This window comes from Hyperolius riggenbachi, chromosome 2 (assembly GCF_040937935.1).
Source record: "Hyperolius riggenbachi isolate aHypRig1 chromosome 2, aHypRig1.pri, whole genome shotgun sequence".
Lineage (NCBI taxonomy): Eukaryota > Metazoa > Chordata > Amphibia > Anura > Hyperoliidae > Hyperolius > Hyperolius riggenbachi.
In genome coordinates this window covers 86,611,552-86,630,458 of record NC_090647.1, presented here as the reverse complement: position 1 = coordinate 86,630,458, position 18,907 = coordinate 86,611,552, and the positions used below count along the sequence as shown (strand labels likewise).

General features: G+C 45.7%; 1 protein-coding gene across 13 annotated transcripts in view; it reads right to left on the bottom strand.

The window, feature by feature from the left end:
* The window catches only part of MTUS2 (microtubule associated scaffold protein 2), a 737,980-nt gene that overhangs the window by 28,840 nt on the left and 690,233 nt on the right, over positions 1-18,907 (bottom strand). For all 13 annotated transcript variants that reach the window (XM_068267019.1, XM_068267015.1, XM_068267020.1 and 10 more), the window contains 2 exons: positions 13,500-13,566; positions 4,645-4,859 (listed from right to left, as the gene is read on the bottom strand). In XM_068267019.1, coding sequence (XP_068123120.1) covers positions 4,645-4,859; positions 13,500-13,566 — 282 coding nt within the window. The remainder of the gene's footprint in view (positions 1-4,644; positions 4,860-13,499; positions 13,567-18,907) is intronic.

Genomic DNA, 18,907 nt, shown 5'->3' with positions numbered 1-18,907 from the left:
GAGCCCAGCCTCTGTTGCTAGTTAGTTCCCTCCAAAGCCCCCCCTGCGCTGTCAGACTCCTTAAAACACAGCCGCGCTAAGCGGCTGTGTTTACCTCACGAACGTCAGTCTCGGCTGCTCCCCTGCCTCCTGAATCGCTCTGGTCCCCGCCCGCGTCCCTTCCCTCCAATCAGCGGCGAGGGAAGGGACGTGGGCGGGGACGGAGCGATTCAGGAGGCGGGGGAGCGGCGAGACTGACATTAGTGAGCTAAACACAGCCGGCTGCGACACGCTGCGTGTCGCCAGCGAGGCTGTGTTTTATGGGGTCTGACAGCGCGCAGGGGGGGCTTTGAAGGAAACGAACTAGCAACAGAGTCTGGGCTCTATAGACAGACCCAGCCTCTGTATATGGATTGTGATGGAAGAACCCTGCCTCGGGTTCTCTTTAATAAATACAACAGAAACAGTAGGCAGAGATCCTTGCCCTTTGCGAGCTTTCATATTACTGTCATCATTTGCACTGTCAGGGCTCGTTCACACTAGGGGCGTTTTCAGCCTTTTTTCAAACGCAGGCGATTCTTAAAATCGCCCACAAAACGATAGTGCAATTAATTTCTATGAGAAGGTTCGTATCAGCGCGGTTTGTGCGCTGTGCGTGCAGCAAAGCGGTGCCTGGCCCATTTTTGGGGCGATTTTGCCTCAATGGAAGGTATAGGAAAAACGCAAACGCTCACAAAATCACATTGTGCAGCGATTGCGTTTTTAAGAATCAATACGTTGTATTTATTCTTTTCCCGGTAAAAGAGTTCAATTCCTGACTTGCCTCAGGGAGTAAATTAAAAAAAGTTCGGGAAAAGCGCTTAGAAAAGTGCTTTTCACAAAAACACAGCGCCCACCAAAGCGCCAGGAATGATAAAAAAAAAGCCCAACGCGAACGCGAGCAGAACGCAATGTGAACGAAGCCTAAGAGAAATATTGGTAAATTTGCAGATATTCTACTCTATTCAGCATTTGTGGGAGCCCAAATTTCCAGGCATTCTTTTTTTATGTATGCCGCTCTGATGCCATCTGATGCCACACTCCCTGTACCACAGCAGAGGTCCCGGCACCAGGGCTGGGTATTCATAGGTTTTATGTATGCCTCTCTGATGCCATCTGATGCCACACTCCCGGTACCACAGCAGAGGTCCCGAACCAGGGCTGGGTATTCATAGGTTTTATGTATGCCTCTCTGATGCCACACTCCATGCACCACAGCAGAGGTCCCGGCACCAGGGCTGGGTATTCATAGGTTTTATGTATGCCTCTCTGATGCCATCTGATGCCACAATCCATGCACCACAGCAGAGGTCCTGGCACCAGGGCTGGGTATTCATAGGTTTTATGTATGCCTCTCTGATGCCATCTGATGCCACACTCCATGTACCACAGCAGAAGTCCCGGCACCAGGGCTGGGTATTCATAGGTTTTATGTATGCCTCTCTGATGCCATCTGATGCCACAATCCATGCACCACAGCAGAGGTCCTGGCACCAGGGCTGGGTATTCATAGGTTTTATGTATGCCGCTCTGATGCCATCTGATGCCACACTCCATGTACCACAGCAGAGGTCCCGGCACCAGGGCTGGGTATTCATAGGTTTTATGTATGCCTCTCTGATGCCATCTGATGCCACACTCCATGTACCACAGCAGAGGTCCCGGCACCAGGGCTGGGTATTCATAGGTTTTATGTATGCCTCTCTGATGCCATCTGATGCCACACTCCATGTACCACAGCAGAGGTCCCGGCACTAGGGCTGGGTATTCATAGGTTTTATGTATGCCTCTCTGATGCCATCTGATGCCACACTCCATGTACCACAGCAGAGGTCCCGGCACCAGGGCTGGGTATTTATAGGTTTTATGTATGCCTCTCTGATGCCATCTGATGCCACACTCCCGGTACCACAGCAGAGGTCCCGGCACCAGGGCTGGGTATTCATAGGTTTTATGTATGCCTCTCTGATGCCATCTGATGCCACAATCCATGCACCACAGCAGAGGTCCTGGCACCAGGGCTGGGTATTCATAGGTTTTATGTATGCCTCTCTGATGCCATCTGATGCCACAATCCATGCACCACAGCAGAGGTCCCGGCACCAGGGCTGGGTATTCATAGGTTGTATGTATGCCTCTCTGATGCCATCTGATGCCACACTCCATGCACCACAGCAGAGGTCCTGGCACCAGGGCTGGGTATTCATAGGTTTTATGTATGCCTCTCTGATGCCATCTGATGCCACACTCCATGTACCACAGCAGAGGTCCCGGCACCAGGGCTGGGTATTCATAGGTTTTGTGTATGCCTCTCTGATGCCATCTGATGCCACAATCCATGCACCACAGCAGAGGTCCTGGCACCAGGGCTGGGTATTCATAGGTTTTATGTATGCCTCTCTGATGCCATCTGATGCCACACTCCCGGTACCACAGCAGAGGTCCTGGCACCAGGGCTGGGTATTCATAGGTTTTATGTATGCCTCTCTGATGCCATCTGATGCCACACTCCATGCACCACAGCAGAGGTCCCGGCACCAGGGCTGGGTATTCAATGGTTTTATGTATGCCTCTCTGATGCCATCTGATGCCACAATCCATGCACCACAGCAGAGGTCCTGGCACCAGGGCTGGGTATTCATAGGTTTTATGTATGCCTCTCTGATGCCATCTGATGCCACACTCCATGCACCACAGCAGAGGTCCTGGCACCAGGGCTGGGTATTCATAGGTTTTATGTATGCCTCTCTGATGCCATCTGATGCCACAATCCATGCACCACAGCAGAGGTCCCGGCACCAGGGCTGGGTATTCATAGGTTTTATGTATGCCTCTCTGATGCCATCTGATGCCACACTCCATGCACCACAGCAGAGGTCCTGGCACCAGGGCTGGGTATTCATAGGTTTTATGTATGCCTCTCTGATGCCATCTGATGCCACACTCCATGTACCACAGCAGAGGTCCCGGCACCAGGGCTGGGTATTCATAGGTTTTATGTATGCCTCTCTGATGCCATCTGATGCCACAATCCATGCACCACAGCAGAGGTCCTGGCACCAGGGCTGGGTATTCATAGGTTTTATGTATGCCTCTCTGATGCCATCTGATGCCACACTCCATGCACCACAGCAGAGGTCCTGGCACCAGGGCTGGGTTTTCATAGGTTTTATGTATGCCTCTCTGATGCCATACTCCATGTACCACAGCAGAGGTCCCGGCACCAGGGCTGGGTATTCATAGGTTTTATGTATGCCTCTCTGATGCCACACTCCATGTACCACAGCAGAGGTCCCGGCACCAGGGCTGGGTATTCATAGGTTTGACGTGAATATCTGCACAGGGCTTCAAGAATATAGCCCAAGAGGGGACACAATGGAGTGGATCAATCTGTACTCTGGCAGTATACCAGAACTCTTCTGTGCTGTGTAAGTAGGTTATCTCTGGTGAAGATACACATAATTGTTAAATGAATTTAATTCACATTATACTAGGGTTAGAAGGGGGGCACCACACTATGGACTGTGCACAATGCACTATTAACACTAAGGCCAGTCCTAATAGTTAAGTGGGAAGAGGAGATGGGCTGATACAGTCCACTATACAGGGGACTTGATAGACTTGATAGGTCCCATGAGGCATTGCAATACTCTGACAGCTCTAAGGATAACTTAGGGAGGCAGAGGCATGATGGGATTTGTAGTTTTGTCACAGCTGGAGTGCCAAGGCTAGCCATCGCTGCACTAGAGGGTACTTGGCCTTGCTTGACAATCTGAGACCAATTAAAATTCTAGAGTAGTAATCACGCTTTCAAATCTTAAACACGACTCCTGATAGTTTGCTGTTAGGGTATGATGTCATAGGGGAGGAGGTCATTCCTTATATACAGTATGCTTGGAAGTTAGTTGGATGTCACATGGCAGGGAGCTGGTATTTTAACACACATGGCTTCCTATCCAGCGATCCCATAGACGAAAACTGCCAGATGCCACATTTTAAAGGACAACTGTAAGAATATGAAGGCTGCCATATTTATTTCTTACCAGATGCCTGGCAGCCCTGCTGATCTATTTGGCTGCAGTAGTGTCTGAATCACACCAGAAACAAGCATGCAGCTAATCTTGTCAGATCTGACAATAATCTGATCTGCATGTTTGTTTAGGGTCTATGGCTAAAAGTATTAGAGGTAGAGGATCAATACTACAGCCAGGCAACTGGTATTGCTTAAAAAGAAATAAATAAGGCAGCCTCTATATCCCTCACTTCAGTTGTCCTTTAAATAAATTTGTTAGTGTCATCAGCATCAAGCAGATTCTGTTAAGGAATGTATAGAGAAGACACAGGAGAATGGAAAGTAACATCATTTAGCAGAACCCTGGGCACTAACAAGACAGGAAGTGTATAAAATATCCCCAAATGATGGACAGACAGCAATAAAAACCTCTCATGTTGCAATCCTCCCCATTCTATCCCAAACCAGGCAAATGGCCTATTCAGCAAATTCCATATCTGAACCTTACCCAAGAACGGCAAGTGTGCCAAATAACTCTAACAGAGAGGCCCATCCCACACTAGACTAAGCAGTCAGGACACGCTGTGTGGGTGTAGGGATAGGTGTGTACTGACCTGCCCCTGGTGCTGGCATAGGATCTTCTGCAGCTGGGTGCTCTGCTCCCCCTGCAGCCGCTCCATCTCCTCGTCATACTGCAGCTGTAAGCGCTCCTTCAGAGCCTGCAGCTCCTCCTGCTGGTAATGTTCAAGCTTCTTCACTTCATTGTCAAACTTGATTTCCAGCTCCTCCTTCTCTTTTTGTAATTTCTCAGACTTGGCTGTGTTACAGGCTGGAACACACAATAAGAAAAGACGGTTTCAAGATACATGAAATGGTAATAGCTGAAAGAATTCCTAGGGGTGAGCTTGCCTGGGGGGCATGTGCTGCACACACAGGAACATGTGGGTTACAAGTCAGCGCCCTGTGTTGGTTTTAGAACAAAATGAGGATTTTACATCGAATGACTGACCTGCTTGTGAGATAACATAATAAGAGGGGGTAGGAAGAAAGACATTACTCTAGGATTTGACTGCGAGCTCTACTATAGGCTGTTCTGATACTAAAGAGGTACCGCGGTCAAATTTACGTGTTGGATATAATCTCCCGGATATACGTTCTGAAATGAATCACAGACGGCAACATCTTTAGTACTGACGGGTGATCTCTGCAGAATGTTCGTTTACAGAAAGTTCTAAAGCTAGTAGCAAAGATCTCTGGTCTCTCAGAATTCTCTGGTGGGAAGGTAAGATTACACATAATGAAAAGCTCAGGCTAAGGTTCAGTGGAAGGGCAGGTCTGCATACCAATATACAGCAATACAGTAGAGTTTATTTGTATATGTTTTAAATTTTAAGATTTTCGCGATGGTTCCTCTTTAAAGTGTACCCGAGCCGACATGTGATATGATGAGATAAGCATGTATGTATACACTGCAAAACATTAATAGCCAGGCTGTTTTTACTTGTTTTATTTTCCTGCTTGAAAGAGGTAATTTCTAGCCATGGAAGTGACAGCTTCTGTGTTGTTGGGAATATAGTGAGCATCACTGATAAGCAAATTACAGCCATAAAAGTTTTCCTGGCAAAATACAACTTCTGAGAGCAGGGGGAAATAAAATACATGAACTATTGACCTCTTTCTAACCCTGAGACACTTATTAGGCTGCCACTATGCAGAGGCAACAAAACATTCAATCTAGTTCATATATGTTTAACCACTTTGGTACCAGCAGCCTCTACCCCCTTAACCCATTCGCGTTCCGTCGTTTTCACTTGAGAAATGTTCACCTCCCATTCATTAGCCTATAACTTTATCACACTTATCACAATGAACTGATCTATATCTTGTTTTTTCCGCCACTAATTGGGCTTTCTGTGGGTGGTACATTTTGCTAAGAGCCACTTTACTGTAAATACATTTTAACAGGAAGAATAAGAAAAAAACGGAAAAAAATGATTTTTTATCAGTTTTCAGCCATTATAGTTTTAAAATAATACATGCCTACATAATTAAAACTCATGTATTGTATTTGCCCATACGTCCCGGTTATTTCACCGTTAAAATTATGTCCCTATCACAATGTATGGCGACAATATTTTATTTGGAAATAAAGGTGCATTTTTTCCGTTTTGCATCCATCACTATTTACAAGTTTAAAATAAAAAAAATATAGAAATATTTTATCTTTACATTGATATTTAAAAAGTTTAGACCCTTAGGTAAATATTTACATGTTTTTTTTTTTTATTGTAATGTTTTTTGTTTTTTTATATTAAACATTTTATTTGGGTAGTTTTGGGAGGGTGGGATGTAAACAATAGATTTATAATGTAAATGTGTGTTTGAGTTTTATTTTTTTTTACTTTTAGTTGTAGTTTTACTTTTTGGCCACAAGATGGCGGCCATGAGTTTTTTTTACATGACGTCACTCTAAGCGTAATACACGCTTAGAGAGACGCATGGGGGACGCTACAGCCAGAAAAAGCGCAGCTTCCGAGAGAAGCTGTCGCTTTTTCAGCGGGGAAGAGGAATCAGTGATCGGGCACCATAGCCCGATTCACTGATTGCCTGGCTAACGAACCGCGGCCGGGAGCACGCGTGTACGCGTGCGATCGGCCGCGGGAGCGTGCATGGTTCCTGCACATAGTTTCTACGTCCAGGAACTAAAATAGGTTAAGGACCAGAGCCTGCTGGTACAGTAAAACGCTGCAAAAATCCGAATCGCCGCAAAAATCCGCTGCTACCGCTGTTCTGTCCTATGACGGCAGAGCGCTGTGTGCCAGTCAGGAGCCGCTTTCATTGGCTCCTGACCCTGTCAATCAATGTAAGCCATTGGCTTACAGTGATGACAGGGTCAGGAGCCAATGAAAACGGCTCCTGACCAGCTCACAGTGCTCTGCCGTCATAGAGATGGCAGGGCAAGCGAATTGCCGTTATAGCGGCGAGATCAGCGGTAAAGGCAGGGACGCGCGGTTAATGGGACATTGAACCTACGTTAAGTCAGGGCCACAGCGCCACCTGCTGGACGTAGATTCAACCTCCATCAGTCCGGAACCAGTTAACCACAATGACAACTGGATGTTTATACACCTCCAGTGTATTTGTGGAAAATGCACCACCAGCTTGTTACTAAATGAGGCACATGTGGTATCATTTTAATCGTGAAGAGTTGTAGAATACATTTTGGTGTGTCTTAAAGCTTGGACACACGTTACATAAAAAATTGGTAGGGACAAACTCAATCCAACATAAAAAAAAGATTTTCAAAATTATAATCAAATTTGGGAAAATTCTAGCAAAACTACAAGAGACATATGTGGTAATATTTTAACCATGAAAGGTAGTAGAACAGAGTTTAGAAAGTTTTAGGATTGAGGCCCATAACTTGTGCATTCTTTTTAGTCACAAACTGAATAAAAGGCAATTACATTTTTGCGTATCCTGTACCAAAATAATAGACTTGTAAAATGAAAACAAAGTGACAGAATATGAAAGAAACAACATATATTGTTACCTTAGGAACTTGGCTTTTCATGTACGCCATGAGGGTGTATTACTATTATTTTTGCAAATAAGGTCTTATAATCATCTTATAATCATCAATAGTGTACAATGAGAAAGCAAAAAATGAAAAACAGAAAAAAAGACACCTTTAATTCCATATACAATATTGTCACCACAGATTGTGCTAGGAACAGCGTTGTTATAACCAGGATGAATAAGCAAATACAATTTGTGGGTTTAACTTAGTTAGCACTGTTTATTGTAAAGCTATAATGGATGTAAATGGAGAAAGTGTTTTTCTTTTTTTCCCCCCTTCTTTTCCCTTTAAAATGCATTATTATCACACACTTAGGCCTCTTTCCCACCAGGACGTTGCGTTTTAGGGGACGTTACAGGTCGCATAACGTGCCCCTAACGCAACGCCTGGTGGTGTTGGAGGAGGACGCTACCTAGAGCTGCGTTATGCAGCTCTTGGTGCGCCTTTTGTGTCCTATGCGCTGCAGAGACCACGTGATCGGAGCACTCCGCATCACGTAGTCCCGCCAGCCAATCAGCGGCCGCTCCAGGAAGTAAACACTGCAGTGCAGTGAATATTAAGTAGCCATGTGGCTGGCTACAATAGCGGACTCTCCCCTCCTCCTCTCCAGCCCCCAAAAAAACAAAAACAAATTACTAAGCATGTGCACACAGTCTAACATGGCTAAAACAGCGTAGAACGCACAGCATGCTGCACTTTATTTGAACGTGTAGCGTTACACTGTAGCGCAATGTGGGCACTGTGAACAGCCCATTGATTTTGCATTACTGTGAGCTGGGCTGCGTTACAGGCTGCTCTAACGTGCGCCTGTAACCTCCCACTGTGAAAGCAGCCTAAAAGTTTAATTTGTCCTGAAAAAAAGCAATATATAGATCATTTATGTGTGATTAGTAGTATTAAAGTTATTGGCGAAATAATGGGAGCAGTGCAGATATGTGAAAATTCATTTGTCCCTGAAGTGGTTAAATAAAACTATAAGGTATCTGAAAAGGTCATTTTTAGGAGAAGGAGCATAAATACAATTGTTTATTTTTACTTTGGATTCACTTTAAGAAAATGAGAATGCAGCATATAGATGAGAATTTCCCATTTTCACCAGATGCCAGGTATTCCCAGGTTGAAGCACATTTGGTGACATACTGTATACAATAACACAAGTCTGATGCCCTGACCCCCTTTGCCCCACCATGAGCTATGCTAGCACCGGCCCCAACAATTCCAGCCCTAACTCTCAACTCCTAACTTACCCATAATCATAACCCTTCCCCATCCTTCATTTCCCCCATCCACACAAATCTTGATCTCCCCCAGTTTTTACATCTATCAGCAACAGAGCAGATTTACAGAATTAATCAGATGCTACCTTAAAAAGCTTTTGGTAAAAGAGGAATTTAAATATCCCTTTTCTTGTAAAATCCCAACACATGCATAACTGTTCTCATTCCATAGCCTTTCCCTGATTGGCCCAGCAGGCCCTCTGCAGGAGTGAGGGAGTCCGCGTACAAGCGTATTATTTATGGTGGTAAAAGATGCCCCTGGGCCGTACATGAGCTGCACATGGCAGACAGAATAAAACGCTGACAAAACATATCAATATGTAAGGGCTGGTGCACACCAAAACCCGCTAGCAGATCCGCAAAATGCTAGCAGATTTTTAAACGCTTTTTTTTATTTTTATGAGGCGTTTTGCTAGCGTTTTGCGGATTGCTGCTGCGGTTTTCAGTATAGTAGATTTCATATATTGTTACAGTAAAGCTGTTACTGAACAGCTTCTGTAACAAAAACGCCTGCAAAACCGCTCTGAAGTGCCGTTTTTCAGAGCGGTTTGCGTTTTTCCTATACTTAACATTGAGGCAGAAACGCATCCGCAATCCAAAAAATGCCTCACCCAGGCATTTTTCGTTTCCGCAAAACGCCTCCCGCTCTGGTGTGCACCAGCCCATTGAGATACATTGACCAAGCAGATCCGCAGCCGCAAGCGGATCTGAAAACGCCCAAAAAGCCGCCCGGTGTGCACCAGCCCTCTGTGAACCTCCTCCAGCCTCATATCATTTCTCTGGGTGTAATTTCACACCTTCCTGCAGATGGGTCTTGGGGGAAATTCCGCTGTGTAGAATGAAGTGTAAAGCTAAATAGATTGGAGCTCTTTGTGCAGAAATGCAGGTGCTACACTCAGAGATGAATCCTAACCTCATACTAAAGCATACTCTTTCTAGAGCCTTTCCACAGAAAACAAGACCTTTTAAGCCTCATTCACACTACAAAATGTATACAATACACGCTGCATTTTTTTGAAATTTCTTGCGTTAAGGCTATTTGCGTTAGTTTGCGTTTTGTATGCGTTGCGTTGAGAAATTTGAAATTAGAGCATTTGAAGTAGTAGCCAATCAGTGATGATCAGAGGTGTACATTGGAATTTGAAGGATGTTCCTTATCGTACAGTTACTGATACTGTTGAATCTTCACAATTGGCTCCTCCACATCAAAGTAACTTTTGGTAACGTATGCAAGCACATACTATGTTACTATGGACTTTTTTAAAATGAGGATAATATGGAGCAACATTAGAATCTTCGTCAGCTTTAAAGTGGACCTGAACGCTTGCATAGGACACAAGGAAAACACAGAAAAATCCACCCTGTGTGTGTTTAGAGAGAACAGCCTGTCTAAATCCCCTCATCTGTAAGTAATCACAAGTGTAATTTAAGCTGTCAGCTCAGAAATTTGGCCATCTCAGCAGATACAGCTAGTATGTAAACACGGAAGGTTAACCCTTTCTCTGCTTCCATGAAACCAGGAAGTAGACACACTGCAGATTTATTGCAGGAGTTCTGTACGATGTAACAAGGAAATGTTTTTAAAGGTTGTTATTCTGTTGCTTATCTTTTAGAGTAGAGGGGAAGTTCTGAGTTCAGCTTCTCTTTAAAAACTGAAGCAAGAGAGGGATATGGAGGCTGCCATATTTATTTCCTTTTAAAGCCAATGGGTACCGCTATAAAAATAAAAAAGTCAGATACTCACCTAAGGAGAGGGAAGGCTCGGTCCTAATGAGCCTTCCCTCTCCTCTCCCGGTGCCCTCGGTGCTGCGCTGGCTCCCCCGTTCGCGTCCGCCGCCGCAGGGACTTCGGAGGTCTTCGGGAGCACTTGGGCTTCCGAAGACGGGCCGCTCCATACTACGTACGCGCGAGTGCGTCATAGAGGGCGCTCGCACATGCGTACTATGGAGCGGCCCTGTCCTCGGGAGCTCGAGTGCTCCCGAAACATCCCTTCGGCTGTGGAAGTGGCAGTATTTGACCGAACTGGTCGAATACTGCCACGGGGATCCTGCGCGGGACCGGGCACCGGAAGAGGAGAGGGAAGGCTCATTAGGACCGAGCCTTCCCTCTCCTTAGGTGAGTATCTGACTTTATTTTTTTAAACGGTAAACATTCACTTTAAGCAATAATAGTTGCCTGGTTGTCCTGCTGATCCTATCTCTAATACTTTTAGCCACAGACCCTGAACAAGCATGCAGCAGATCAGGGGTTTCTGACATCATTGTCAGACCTGACAAGATTGCGATTCAGACACCCCTGCAGTCAAATAGATCAGCAGGGCAGCCTGGCAACTGGTATTGTTTAAAAGGAAATAAATATGGCAGCCTCCATATTCTTCTCACTTCAGCTGTCCTTTAAAGAGGCGCTGTAGTGACATAGATATATAAATATAAAATACTCCAATATATCCTAAGCGAAAGGCGCCTGTTCTATATAATTATGATTGCATTCCTCTTTGTCGTAAAAGTGCTCATCCCAGCTTTGTGCGCTCACATTCCCAGCGATATAAGGACTCTGATAAAAATAAGCACACCCCTTATAACTAGCTGTCCCAACAATGCAAACACAACATTCTCTAAAGAAAGATTATCTTCATCTAACATGGAGCTTCAGCGCTTGCATGTCACTGATATTTCCCAAGTGACAATCTCAAACAGAACAATGCATCACAAATGGAAGGGGCGTGTGGTCTGTGCGATGGGCTGTAACATGCTCTATTTTTAGTTGTACCATATGAATATACATTATGTTATAGCATGTTTACAGCACCATTATACCTCCAATAAATCATCAAATGAGGCAGCTAACCAGACAGACAAGCCAATAAATGGCTTTTCCCAGAGACCCTTTATACTGTACAAAGAGACATGAGAGAGGATGATTTGATTGTCTGCCAGGGGAACGTCTGGATGACGGACGCTTAACTCACTGAGCTTCACTCGCTTCATGCGCAAGAGGATTCACATAATCGTAAATAATATTAATTGTCAATTGAATTCTTCCCCACTTCAAGCCATATGAATCTCAGTGACTGACAGGAAGAGGTCCTACAGCTGCTGTGTGACAGGAATGTACAAGGAATAAAGCTGGCATTGCTTTGAAATGTTGCAGGGTAAAAGGAAGAGTCTGAAGCCATTCTGACAGTAATGCAGGCATCATTTAGGACGCCACAAATGTCCGGGGCCTGTTCCTAAACAAACAGTGGATTCAGGCAGATCCACGGGCGTTTAATGGTAACATCCTTCTGTACATGAAAAAGTGTAAGGGCCTGTTTCCACTAGCGCAAATTCGCATGCATTTTCTGCATGCAGATTCGCATAACCAATGCAAGTCAATGGGCCTGTTTCCACTAGCAAAAAAATCTGCACAGCAGAGCCATCAGAATCTGCACACTGCAAACATAGTGTGTGATTCGCATGTAATGTAATTAATAAGAACATTGCATGCGTTTTCGCTATGCAAATTTTCCCTTTGAATTTGCGTACGTTTTCATGTAAAATTACTTACAAAAATATGCGAAAATGCATGCATTTCCGCGTTAAAATTTGCATACAAACGCATACGGTTTTGCACCCGCATGCAAATTCGTTTACACGTTTTCGGCAACTGAATCGCATTGCACTAGTTGAAACGTAGGCTAACAGTGTATACACACTGGAGCAGTGCAGTAATTTTACTGCAGCCCAATGAAAGTCTATGGGGCCGTTCATACCGGTAGTGATGGAAGTGACGCTTTCTCCACATCCCAGATGCAAGGACAGATCTACATTACTGCATGGTTCTGCAGCGGACCGGAAGTCCTGTTGGTCTATGTCGATGCGTGAAAATCCGCTGCAGATTTTACGCATTGCGCATGTGCGGAAGCGTATTTTTAGCAATATGCTTCCGTGCACGTGATTGCTTCAGCAACAGGAAGTGAGCATCACATCACTTCCTGCTTGGCCAGCTGCCAGACAAGGATTACCACTTACAAGCGCGGTAATCCATGAAGGCCTCACCACACCGCTGCTGCTGATCCACAGTGTGAAGCTGGCCTCACTCTCAGAAATGGGACAGTCCAGCTTTCAATATGATGCAGGTTAAATGCATTACATGCTATTGTTTGCATTTCTTGTTTTGCAATTGTTGTCAAAAAACTGCTGTGCAAGAGATCTATGTTATGCTCCCTGACCCTCACTTTTCCTTTGAAGACTGTGACACCATCAAAAGATAAAGCCAGAGAGGCATTTCTCTGACCTGTTCATTCCAAAGTCTTGAAAGGAAAAGTGATAGTCAGAGAGCATAACATAGATCTCTTGCACAGCAGTTTTTGGACAACAATTGCAAAATAAGAACCAAGAACAATAGCATGTACGGTACTAATAGACACATGTAACCCTGAACATATTGAAAGCAGCACTGTCCCATTTCTGAGAATTACACTTGTACATGTTCTGAAGAATATTACATCACATCCTAAAACAGTTGGACTTCCTTCAGACTCACTTGGTTCCAGTCTATAACAAAGTATATCAGCACCACAGAATATGTTTGCATTTTATTAATTAATAATAATATTTATGGGTTTACATACCGAGCTCATCTCTGATTGTAGCAAGCTCCAGCGACAGCTCCCTCTCCTTCATAAGACTAGATTCACTCTGTGGAGAGAATACAGCACATTGTTACATGTAGCAGTTCCCTTAACACCTTTAGCTTTTTCCAGTAACAGTCAGAGATGCAAAAATTAGTATAGCAACCATCTTACTAATTCATCAAATCTATTGGAATGGGGGTCTGAACGTTGGTTGAGTTGGTTGTAGCCAGCACCCGCAGCATAAAGGGCAATGCTGGATCACTAATTGCGAATTGCACACTATGAGCCAGATTCAATTCACTTTTTCTCCTAGGAGATCATTTTAGGCCCCGTTCACATCAAATAGCGCAGATCACTGTGCGATCGGATCATAATGCGTACAATCGCACGCCATCTGTGCTGCTGATCCCATTCACTGCAGTGAATAAGTCAGCGCTGCGATTCTTGAAAAATGCATGCAGCAGTGTGATTGCGCTTCTGCCGTTGTTGCGTGTCTGAACAAGGCTTCTGCTAAAAATAACGTTTTAGCACTCTGCAGTTGAAAAAGTACAAAAAAGCAAGTGAAAAAGTACTAGCACGACTATTATGAGCATATTCTTGCTTGCTGGTGGCTTAAAGGCATTTTATTGATAAGAAGGGAAATTATTACCCAGGAGAAAACTTAGGAGAAAAAGTGAACTGGTTTGGGCCCAATATGAGTTGTAATGCGTCATAATTGACAGCACCGCACACAGTGTGAATAAGCCCTTAATGCTGTACTGGTGTTTGAATAGACTGCAGTTTTGCAGCTGGTATACTATGAGTTTTCTTGATTGTATGAGTCTTCAAAGAGTTATTGACGTGTGCGGTTTGGATGCAACAGGCCGCCCCACCTCACCAGTCCTGGGGAGCAGCATTGATCGGAAAGTTGTGAACATTTGCTGGATTTCTGTTGTTCCATGCAGGCAGGGGCGCAACTACAGGAAAGCAGAAGGGGGAGCCCAGAGGTATGTGGGAGGCCCCAATTACTAACCTACGGTAGGTTACCTACCCTCCCTCCAATACTCCACATCTGGTGGCTACACATTATGGGTGTGGCTTTTTGTGGCTACACTTGTTATGGGTGTGAAGATCCTTATGGCCACACTTGTTTTATGACCCATGCAAGATGGGCCCCCAGGCTGTAAGGGTCACCAAGGGAAGGCAAGAGAATGGTTGTAAACACTAAGTTTTGCTGGGGGGCCCCCATGATCTGTAGTTACGCCACTGCATGCAGGTACAACGTATGCCCACTTCCTAATACTAAACTTTCCTATGACTGGAAGACACATTGACCAGTGTAGGGCAGTTTTATGGACCATCTAGCCCGACCATGCAATGTGATCATCCCTTATTGCTGTAGTGTTTCCAGGAACATTATCCTATCATGTAAGAATTCCAGAAACATTATTGTATCAAGTACGAAGCAAGAGTCATTACATTTCTGAAACTCACAAATTAAATCAAGATACAAAACAGAGTTTATTTTTAGCACGGAGTCTGCGGCGATAATGGAATCTCATCAGATCAAAGACGCGAGAGGCGTAAAATGCCACTGACCGATCATCAACACAGGAATAGAACATTTGAAAGCCAATAAAGTCCCAAAAGTGCCATTAGAAATGAACAAGGGAAGGGGCATAGCTGGAGAGCATTGCAGAATCTCACAGCCCATTAATTTTTCATGACACAGATCATACATTATAATCCTACAATGGCCAATATTTAAAGTTAACCTAAAGAGAGAAAAACATTCCCATTGCCGGTCTTTGATCTCTATATAATTTTGAAGCTGTCCATTGTATGTGTGTGCTTCTGTCCCGCACACTCCCCCTCCTGCCCCAACGCTTTGTCTGTCTGTCCCACACATGCCCCTTCCTGCCTCGGCGCTGTATCTGTCTGTCCCGCACACGCCCCCTCCTGCCTTGGCGCTGTATCTGTCTGTCCCGCACACTCCCCCAACTGCCTCGGCGCTGTATCTGTCTGTCCCGCACACGCCCCCAACTGCCTCGGCGCTGTATCTGTCTGTCCCGTACACACCCCCAACTGCCTCGGCGCTGTATCTGTCCCGCACACAACCCCAACTGCCTCGGCGCTGTATCTGTCTGTCCCATACACACCTCCAACTGCCTCGGCGCTGTATCTGTCTGTCCCGCACACGCCCCCTCCTGCCTCAGCTCTGTGTCTATCCTGCACACACTCCCTCCTGCCTCGGTGCTGTATCTGTCTGTCCCGCACATGCCCCCTTCTGTCTCAGCGCTGTGTCTGTCTGTCCCGCACACACTCCCTCCTGCCTCGGCTCTGTGACTGTCTCTCCCGCACACGCCCCCTCCTGCCTTGGAGCTGTATCTGTCTATCCCGCACACGCCCCCTCCTGCCTTGGCGCTGTATCTGTCTGTCCCGCACACGCCTCCTCCTTCCTTGGCGCTGTATCTGTCTGTCCTGCACACGCCCCCTCCTGCCTTGGCGCTGTATCTGTCTGTCCCGCACACGCCCCCTCCTGTCTTGGCGCTGTATCTGTCTGTCCCACACATGCCCCCTCGTGCCTCGGCGCTGTATCTGTCTGTCCCGCACACACCCCCAACTGCCTCGGCGCTGTATCTGTCTGTCCCGCACACGCCCCCAACTGCCTCGGCGCTGTATCTGTCTGTGCCGCACACGCCCCCTCCTGCCTCAGCTCTGTGTCTATCCCGCACACACTCCCTCCTGCCTTGGCTCTGTGTCTGTCTCTCCCGCACACGCCCCCTCCTGCCTCAGTGCTGTATCTGTCTGTCCCACATACGCCCCCTCCTGCCTCGGCGCTGTATCTGTCTGTACCACACACGTCCCCTCCTGCCTCAGCGCTGTGTCTGTCTGTCCCGCACACACCCCCTCCTGCCTCGGCGCTGTATCTGTCTGTATCGCACACACTCCCTCCTGCCTTGGTGCTATATCTGTCTGTCCCACACATGGCCCCTCCTGCCTCGGCGCTGTGTCTGTCTGCCCTGCACACGCCTCCTCCTGCCTCGGCGCTGTATCTGTCTGTCCCACACACACCCCCTCCCTCCTGCCTTGCCCCAGTGCTGTATCTGTGTGCCACACTCATGCCCCGTCCTGCCTTACTTACATCCTTTTCGCTAGGAAAGGAGAGATGTTGAAATTATAGAAGAGCAGTATTGAGGACCAGTGGGAATCTTGTGGAAAAGGCTAGTATAATATTTTCAACTAGCGGTACAGATCATTTTTGTGCAGTACATGTAAGCACACATCTGTAGCCTGTATTCATTTAATCAGAGACTTATAAAATGAACACAAATGGCCAGCGAGTTAGGAGAAGCCTCAGTTCCCCCTCTGCATGTTTGTTCAGGTCAGAAACTCGCTGCATAATGAAGATCACAATGTTAGGCCTAAAGTATGCATGACAAGAGAGCTAGCAGGCATATTGCGCAGAGATGCTTCATTTAGGGCCGGTTCACACTTGTTGTAAAAACGTATCCATGGCTCCATCTATAAACCCAGACCAAAACCGGATCCACGGATACCAATGTTAAAAATAGCAGCCATCTTCACCCATTAAAAAAAAAAACGCATCCGTGGGCGATCCGGGGGGTCCATTTAAAAAAAAACTGAATGGAGAGTCCGGACTTGTTGGGACTTAACAGACCCCGGATGGGACTGGATACACAGAGGGGTAGTGGCAGGCAATGCAAAAATGGATCTCCCTTTATACAGCGCGGCGGGCAGTACAGTGGCATAGTGGATAGTGCACTCGCCTTGCAATGCTGGGTACCCGGTTCGAATCCCAGCCAGGTCAACATCTGCAAGGAGTTTGTATGTTCTCGCTGTGTCTGCGTTTCCTCTGGGTGCTCCGGTTTCCTCCCACATTCCAAAAACAAGGTGTGATATCGTTGATAAGGTGTGATATCGTTGATAAGGTGTGATATCTTTGATAAGCTGTGATATTTGAGTTATCACGGTTGTGAACTCCACTGAGGGACAGTTAGTGACAAAACAATATATACTCTGTACAGCTCTGCGGAAAATGTCAGCGCTATATAAATATTAAATAATAATAATACCAGCCATAGACAGAAATATTTATACTTTACTAATGGTTGATGGCTGGATTCAGCAGCTGCCATTCTGGCATGGCTGGTATTATTATTATTTATATAGTGCTGACATCTTCCGCAGCGCTGTACAGAGTATATATAGTCTTGTCACTAACTGTCCCTCAGAGGAGCTCACAATCTAATACCTACCATAGTCATAGGTATCGTGTAGTGTATGTATCGTGGTCTAGGGCCAATGTAGAGGGGCCAATTGACTTATCTATAGGTTTTTGGGATGTGTGAGTAAACCCATGCAAACACGGGGAGAACGTACAAACTCCTTGCAGATTGTGCTAGCGATAACCACTACGTCGCCATGTCTGCCTATAACATGCATCCGGAGGGAGGAATAGGGCTGCCTGCAGGCAGGTCAGTTGCTGTGTTTGTCTGCTGCAATATAGAACACGTTCCACTGTAAAAACTCTCATTGCTCTTTTAGTAGGTCCATGGGTAAAAGACATACAAACATTGAAGTAATGCTAGGTACACACTACGAGATTTTCTGGCTGATTTACTGTCAGATCGATTATTTCCAATATGTACGATTTGCTTTCTGGACGATTTTCGAGCATTTTCCGATCGATTTCCATTCACTTTAATACGAAGTCGATTGGAAAATGCTCGGAAATTGATCAGAAAGCAAATCGATCATGTTGGAAATAATCGATCTGACAGTAAATCAGCCAGAAAATCGCATAGTGTGTACCCAGCATTAGGCTTTGTGGATTTCCATATGAGTATCTACACATATGCACCACCGTGTAGCCACGCGTCTCCTTCTACGCGTACCCGTCCGCAATAGCGCCCGGCGCAGGACGCTATTGTGAACGGAAACGCGTAGAAGGCTACACAAGGCCAGGCCTGTCGGCACACCGAAAATAGATGGCAGCGGGGGACAGCAGGATCTGATGACCCGTGACTGCGAGGGCACCGGCCAGCTGCAGGGGGATGGTAGAAGCCCCAGATGAGTAAAACTGTTGTTTTTTGTTGACTTAAGTGTCTCTTTAATTCTAAAGAGCAGCCATGACAAATCTTCCTTGCTTTGCTGAAAAGTAAACAGAAGAAATTACCCTTTGAACTTTCCATCACTAAAAACTTATCAAGTTCTTTTGGCTTTTATTAATTTTTCAGGAAACTGAACTGAATTTAACTCATATGCATAGAGAACAACTCTAATTTAACAGTTGCTTTTGCTCTACTGGAAAACTGAAAAGGACTTCTAACCATTTCTTAGTAGGGCTACTGTGGTCCTAGCCATTACTTTTATGTCAGTAGTTTTCTTTGTAGTTTTATTTT